General features: G+C 34.0%; 1 protein-coding gene across 3 annotated transcripts; it reads left to right on the forward strand.

The window, feature by feature from the left end:
• Positions 1-1,874: 1,874 nt before the first annotated feature.
• Positions 1,875-6,510, forward strand: LOC113358407 (probable trehalase). Of its 3 annotated transcripts, XM_026601969.1 has the most exons (12): positions 1,875-1,997; positions 2,407-2,662; positions 3,330-3,449; positions 3,659-3,774; positions 3,974-4,074; positions 4,188-4,297; positions 4,423-4,495; positions 4,850-5,011; positions 5,104-5,191; positions 5,365-5,464; positions 5,714-5,927; positions 6,265-6,509. In XM_026601969.1, the coding sequence occupies exons 1-12, from the start codon at positions 1,961-1,963 to the stop codon at positions 6,346-6,348; spliced, it is 1,461 nt and encodes a 486-aa protein (XP_026457754.1). In that variant the 5' UTR covers positions 1,875-1,960; the 3' UTR covers positions 6,349-6,509. The 3 variants fall into 3 exon arrangements, with proteins under 3 accessions (XP_026457754.1, XP_026457752.1, XP_026457753.1); XM_026601967.1 differs by having other exon boundaries at positions 1,877-2,662; positions 6,265-6,510; XM_026601968.1 differs by having other exon boundaries at positions 1,877-2,662; positions 6,269-6,386.
• Positions 6,511-6,873: the final 363 nt, after the last annotated feature.

Genomic DNA, 6,873 nt, shown 5'->3' on the forward strand with positions numbered 1-6,873 from the left:
CAGTGGAATATTCTCTCGTACCTACAATGAGGTTTGACAAAAGCTGGTGTTAGTAACAATGGATGTATGAGAAGAAGTTGCTGAATTAAAGTGTCTGCCTCATCAGGTCTTCATGGCGTTTGAATGCAAGCTTCCCTGTTTCAATTGAGAATTAAATTGGTTGCAGCTCGTGGGGACTAAACTGCGAATTAGAGATCAACGGAAGCAGCTCGTTGCTCGACAACAAAAGCGACGATGGAGATGCAGCGAATTCAGGCTACAAGAAGTAACATTGTTGCTGGAGCAATTGGTCCGGGAGTTGGCAGTGAAGAAGTACGCTGGTGAAGATGGATAATGGTTGAGCTGTTAGGAACGAAGGAAGATGGGTAACGGACAGACACAAACTGGTGCTGGAGCCTGGTAAAATTTGTTCAATCAAATTTGTTTATGGAGGACTTTGTTCAATGCTTCACTGAATGCTATGCATAACCAATTAATAAAGGAAGATGGTTATGCATCTATAAAATTTGGTTTTGGATGTGAATAGTGATGCATAACATCTATAAAATTTGTTGCATAACTTGTTATGCATTCTCGAAATTGGTTGCATAACACGTTCTGCAGTGTTTTTTTTTTTTGCATAACTTGTTATGCAGTCCAGAAAACGGTTGCATAACACGTTATGCAGCTACTTTTTCTTAGTATTGAAACCAACAAAAAATAAGGCTGCATAACTTGTCATGCACCTACAATGATATCTACATAATATGTTATGTAGTCGTGAAAATGGATACACCTGATAGGCATCCAAAATACGGCTGCATAATGCATTATGCATCGAGAAATTGTTGCATTATCTTTTATGCATCGAGAAAATGGATTCATAACCTGATATGCATCATTTAAATATGGCTGCATAACGCATTATGCATCATTTTTTTTCTGTACGAACTAAAATCAACCAAAACAATGGCTACATAACTTGTTATGCAGTCAAAAAAGTGGTTGCATAATTTGTTATGCGTCTGCATAATGTGTTATGCATCTTTTTTGGAGGCTGCATAATGAATATGCAGTCAGTTTTCGAAAATTTTCCCTAAAACGATGATCACCTCCGATTTTTTCGTGAAAAACAAAAATTTGATATTATTGTTTGTACTCGTTGCGTAGCTTTCTTTAAAAGATTTCCAACGATATAAAATTTGTAAAATTTCCAAGGCACGGATTTTTAGATATGTTATATCCAAGTTGCGTTGCCAATTATATCCCAGATTCATAACCCGTTATGCAGATGCATAATCCGTCATGCAGATATTTATAATAATTTCATATAATTATGGATATCACGGAAATAATTATGGGTGTCACGGTACCCAAAATTAAATATGGACCTGACAATAAAAATATTTATCTTTTTAGATCTCCCTCTAATTTTCTCTATTATTTTTCATGTATTAACAACATTACACAAACTAAATCCATTAATTCGGCCAGTTATAGTCAATGGGAACGGTTTCATCGTTATATTGCATCCATATCTGAGAGGACCACTACGATACCGATAATGCCAACCATGGAATGAAGAGACATCTCTAAAAGCCACCCAAGAAAACAAAAACAGGTCAAGATATTCGACCAAAGGTCAAAATATGCGGCCAAAATCAAGCAGGAAGGTGAATTGCACGTATGAATCTCATAGTTGTCGACTAGACGCTAACGTCAAAATTGGTGTTCCACTGACTGATGGTTTGATACCGGTGGAGTAAAGAGCATTTTATATTGAACTAAACCTCTGGTTTTTACACCGCTGTCTTGTGGGACACAATAAAACCTACGAGAATTTTTTTTTTTTTTTTTTTTTTTTTTTTTTTTTGTTCTTTTCGTTACCAAGGAAGAAACAAAGCTGGTGCTGGGCCTGCCTCGTAATCTAACAGAATTTTAAATCAAAATTTCTGCTCTGGCCGGTTTATTCATCATCTTAATGTCATCTACTGCTGCATGCATCTGTACTCGTTTAAGTATGATTTTTACTTCGATCTTTTCACAGCCCATTTTCCACTCCAAATAAAATGCGCAGATCCTTAATCTTCGTTATCCAAATAATCCCAAACCCTAATTTTATTTTACGTATTGTAATCTATTTTTTCTTGATTACCACCATGAATATAGTGCCTTGTTCTTCGTGTAATGATTTAGGTCATGTGAAATCATCAATTCCATTAATTTCCTTCTTAGAAAAAGTACAAGAAACAGCCCTTGATACTTTTGGTAGTGTCAATTTTGATCCTAAACTATACATAGACATGTCATTGAAATTCAATTTATCAAAGACTGAAAAAGAATTTGATAGTCTGAAAAGATTAAAAAGTGGTAAAGTTTCTGTTAAAGATCTTTCAGGGTTTATTAAGATGTATTTGAATGAAGCAGGGAGCGATCTTGTTTATCATGAGCCTACTGATTTTGAATATGAACCAAGTGGATTTTTGCCAAAAGTTGAGAATTTGAAAGTTAGAAAGTGGGCATTGGAAATTCATTCTTTATGGAAGAATTTGAGTAGGAAAGTTGATGACAAAGTTATTGAGAATCCAGATTTATATACACTTCTACCATTGAAGTATCCAATGGTGATTCCTGGTTCAAGATTCAGAGAAGTTTATTACTGGGATTCTTATTGGGTCATAAGGTTAGTAGTACCAATGGCAATTATGTTTACCAAATTTTCTTTTCTACTAATGGCACTTCAGAACAGCTCCAGTTAATGGCTTCGTAACTATTTTAATGTCATAGTAATAACTTAAGTGAGAACCAGTCCTCCATTTGCCACCTCTTGCGCTTTACTAGATTATTTGCCACTAAAGCATCTGAAAGCAAGAATACCAACACCTGAAAATGCTATGGCTAATGCAGTATGTGGCTGCGGGGCTCAATTAGAGATGATTAAAATGTTTGATCTTTAACATGTTGTATCAATTTTTAAAAAAAAAATCAAACTTCCTGTTTGGGAGTAAGATGGAATATTATGGAAGAGATCTTCTGAACTGTAAGCAATAACATATCACTTCGTGTACAAATTATAGTGGGCTGCACGCGTTAATCAACTGAAAAGCTTTTCCATTCAGTTTGTTTTACCGGTCGATAGTTTTAGAATAATGTATATTTTCCAGGTAAGATGTATGTTGGGGCAAGATCTACGTTGTTATATTTGAGTCTTAAATGAGTGGACACAGCGTGTATTAAAGAGTTTTAATGTTAATATCTCTGATTGAAGTTCAAAGTTGTCTTAAAAGGTTTGTTTATTGTTGTTTTAAATCAGAACATGCTCATTGGAATTGCTATCTGTTTTTATTCAGGGGTTTGTTAGCAAGCAAAATGTATGAAAGTGCAAAATCAATCGTGTACAATCTTATTTCCCTTGTAGATGAGTATGGATTTGTCTTAAATGGTGCCAGAGCATATTACAGTAATCGAAGGTAATTCATTATGCCTATCCTTTCTGTGTTATATGTTAATCATGCTTAGTTGTTTTATTTTTGTCAATCCAGTTTAGCTACTTGTCTCAATAAACCTGATAAATTGTAAGCAATGGTGCATTGAGAAAATCTGTATACAAACCTTGGAATGCTATTCATTCATCGATTTGAGTTTCAGTCACGAGCTTCATTTGTTCTTCTTGTCGCAGCCAACCTCCACTCTTGAGCTCAATGGTATCTGAGATATACAATAGAACTAATGACATGTCTTTTGTAAAAAAATCCTTACCTGCGCTACTCAAAGAACATAAATTTTGGAATTCAGGTACTGTAAGATATTGCTTTTCTAGAAATGCACACTCTTCTTCTTCTTTTCTGTTATTTGCTTTACTATATTAATGTGGGTATTAGTTTTATCTTTTGTCTTGATGAATAACAATTATGCCCCTTATTGAAAAAATCTCGTTTCGTACCTTAATGCTTTAAATTGATGAAGGTATTTTACTTGTTACTTTCTATTTTAGGTGTACATAAGGTAAAAATACAAGATTCTAAAGGATGCATTCATAGTCTAAGTCGTTATTATGCAATGTGGAATAAACCTAGACCGGAGTCCTTTACAATTGTATGTATTTCTTTTCAAACCTGGGATCCCCTGCAAGTGGTGACACATTTATATTTTATAAATGACTACCTTAACGAGAATATTGATATAGTATGTATTATAATCTCTTACAGGATAAGGAATCTGCTTTGAAGCTTTTGAATGACCGTGATAAGCAACATTTCTATCGAGAACTAGCTTCAACGGCTGAATCTGGATGGGATTTCAGTACGAGATGGATGAGGTTATATTATTATACCTCATTTTTGTGGTGATACGGCTTCATTTGAACTACTATTATACAATATGTGTATAATGGATCTCGTTTTATATCAATCTTAAGTAGTTATTGTGTATATATTTCCACAGAAATCAATCAGATCTTACAACCTTAGCTACAACTTATATATTACCGGTGGATTTGAATACATATATACTTAAGGTATGTTAAAACATCTCAAAACATTGTTTAAGTGATGTTTGGTTCATAATCCAAGTGTGATTTTAATTTTTATGCAAACAAGGTACATAGTTCAATTTCTTTTCAAAATGATATCGTCCTGAAACCAGTCCAAAATTTAATATAGGAGTGTATATATAATATATATATATGTTCAGGCCCAAAAAAGTTTGTGATACTAGAATAATTTAAAGAAAACAACCTTGATATTTGAATTGTACCTTACTTTTTAAGAACTTGTTTCAAATTTGAACCAGACATGAATGTAGTAATAGGTGAATGAGCATACGTTTAGTCGTTTACAGGATCTGATGTGTTGATTTACATATGTCTCAGATGGAGCTTGACATAGCTTTCATGGCAAAAACCATTGGAGATAGCTTAACTGCAGAACACTTTTTGGAAGCTTCTGAAGCAAGACGAACGGCGATAAACTCAATCTTTTGGAATACTGAAAAGGGACAGTGGTTTGACTACTGGCTTTCGAATAACTGTGAGGTATCCAATTCATTTGAAATTTGATAAACTATCATAGTAAATCTTGTTTATCGCATTTCGTACTTATTGATACACCTAGAGTTTTTTTTTAGGAAGTTCACCAGTGGGAAGCTCAAGGCGAGAATCAAATTAGTTTTGCATCAAATTTCGTTCCTATATGGATTGAGTTATTTAACTCTGGTATTTACTTTGACTTCTAATTGCAAATATTGCATATGTAATCTATTCTTATTTCATGTTCAGTTTTGTTATTTTTCCTTTTAGTTTTTATGATCATTTTATTCTGTTAATTGAAATATAAACTTTTAATTGAGAAAGTAAAAGATTGACTAGATTCCTTTAATATTTTTCAGATGATTCCACTGTGAAGAAAGTTGTGAAAGGCTTTCAAAGTTCGGGACTACTTTGTGCTGCTGGAATCGCAACCACCCTATCACATTCAAGTGAACAATGGTTAGTAAACTATATTGTCATGAATGTAAGTTGACCTCATTTTTCTCTTGTAGTCGCCATCTTTAACATTTTGCAATTAGAATAGCCATGGAAACTTAAACTTTACATTAAAGCCATATAGGAATAACATCACTGGACAACGCAGATTATAATGGTATGTAGTTTGATAATGTGTTCTATGTAGCATCTCTGTATTTCTTTATTGGTTTCTCTTTTCTTCAAATGTTTTGAAAACGAGAAACTGAACAGGGATTTTCCAAATGGTTGGGCTCCACTGCAACACGTGATTGTTGAAGGTCTAGCAAGGTCTAGTTTGATAGAAGCGAGGTCTATGGCCGAGGACATTGCAATCAGATGGATAAGAACAAACTATGAAACTTACAAGGAAACAGGAACAATGCACGAAAAGTATGACGTTGAAGCTTGTGGGAAGTTTGGAGGAGGGGGTGAATACGTGCCTCAGGTAAGAACAAAATATAGTATAGCGCATTAAGTTACTCTTCATAATGATAGCTTAATTAAGCTGTGGTTTATCCAGGTACAACTTTGACATTAGCACAATGTTTGAAAACCAATAGAGCTATTTACCATGAAAATATTCTGCAGTTTTTAAAATCTATATTATTTTTAGCATATACAATCCCAATTTCCAAATCTTTAAACTATATTTCATTTCTCAAAGATCGACCACATGCGAAGGGAAATAATTTTCAATCTTATCCACTTTGATGTGTTCGCTGTTCCTTATGCTGAGGTTGTTAGCTTGATTAAGATTCTTGTTTTGGATGTTTTTGGTGCAGACAGGTTTTGGCTGGTCGAACGGAGTTGTTTTAGCATTTCTGGAGGAATTTGGATGGCCACAAGATCTAGAAATAGGTTGTTAACTATATTGTTTAAATATTTCTTAAAATTATGCATCATTAGCAAAAAAGAAAGAAAAAAAACTTATAAAATATAATGCGTACAATTTTAAAATTTCAGTAAGGAAATCAGAGGTTTGATTATCTACTATGTTTAGATTGAAGGTAATCTCTTCATGTCTTACAGCATGCATATCGATCCATTAGGGGAAACAGAACTTTTTTTTCTGAGGAAATAGAACTTTTTTTTCTGAGGAAATAGAACTGTAGTAAGCGGTAGAGTGTGGTAATGTCGTAAAAAGATGAGTAAACAGAGATGCTAGCAAGTCTGTACTCTGTCCAAGTAGAACCACTTCATGTACACGTTGATAAAATGAAAGGAGAAAAAGAGCAAAGTGGTGACATAAAGTAGCGGCAGTGTTATTGAACTCCTTCTTTTCCACCTCCCTACAATCTAAATCCCATATATGGGAAAAGGTGAATCCCACCTGTACCTGGATCTAAATGTGTGGTTTAGATTCTAGGAAGGTGGAAAAGAGGGAGTTGAAT

Source organism: Papaver somniferum, chromosome 3, assembly GCF_003573695.1.
Source record: "Papaver somniferum cultivar HN1 chromosome 3, ASM357369v1, whole genome shotgun sequence".
Classification (NCBI taxonomy): Eukaryota; Viridiplantae; Streptophyta; class Magnoliopsida; order Ranunculales; family Papaveraceae; genus Papaver; species Papaver somniferum.

Excerpts from the sequence above, each read along its gene's own strand:
- LOC113358407 (XM_026601967.1), top strand. The coding sequence starts at position 2,049 with ATGCGCAGATCCTTAATCTTCGTTATCCAAATAATCCCAAACCCTAAT. Across the intron at positions 4,496-4,849 it reads TGAATACATATATACTTAAG|ATGGAGCTTGACATAGCTTT; the intron begins GTATGTTAAAAC and ends CATATGTCTCAG. Across the intron at positions 5,192-5,364 it reads GATTGAGTTATTTAACTCTG|ATGATTCCACTGTGAAGAAA; the intron begins GTATTTACTTTG and ends AATATTTTTCAG.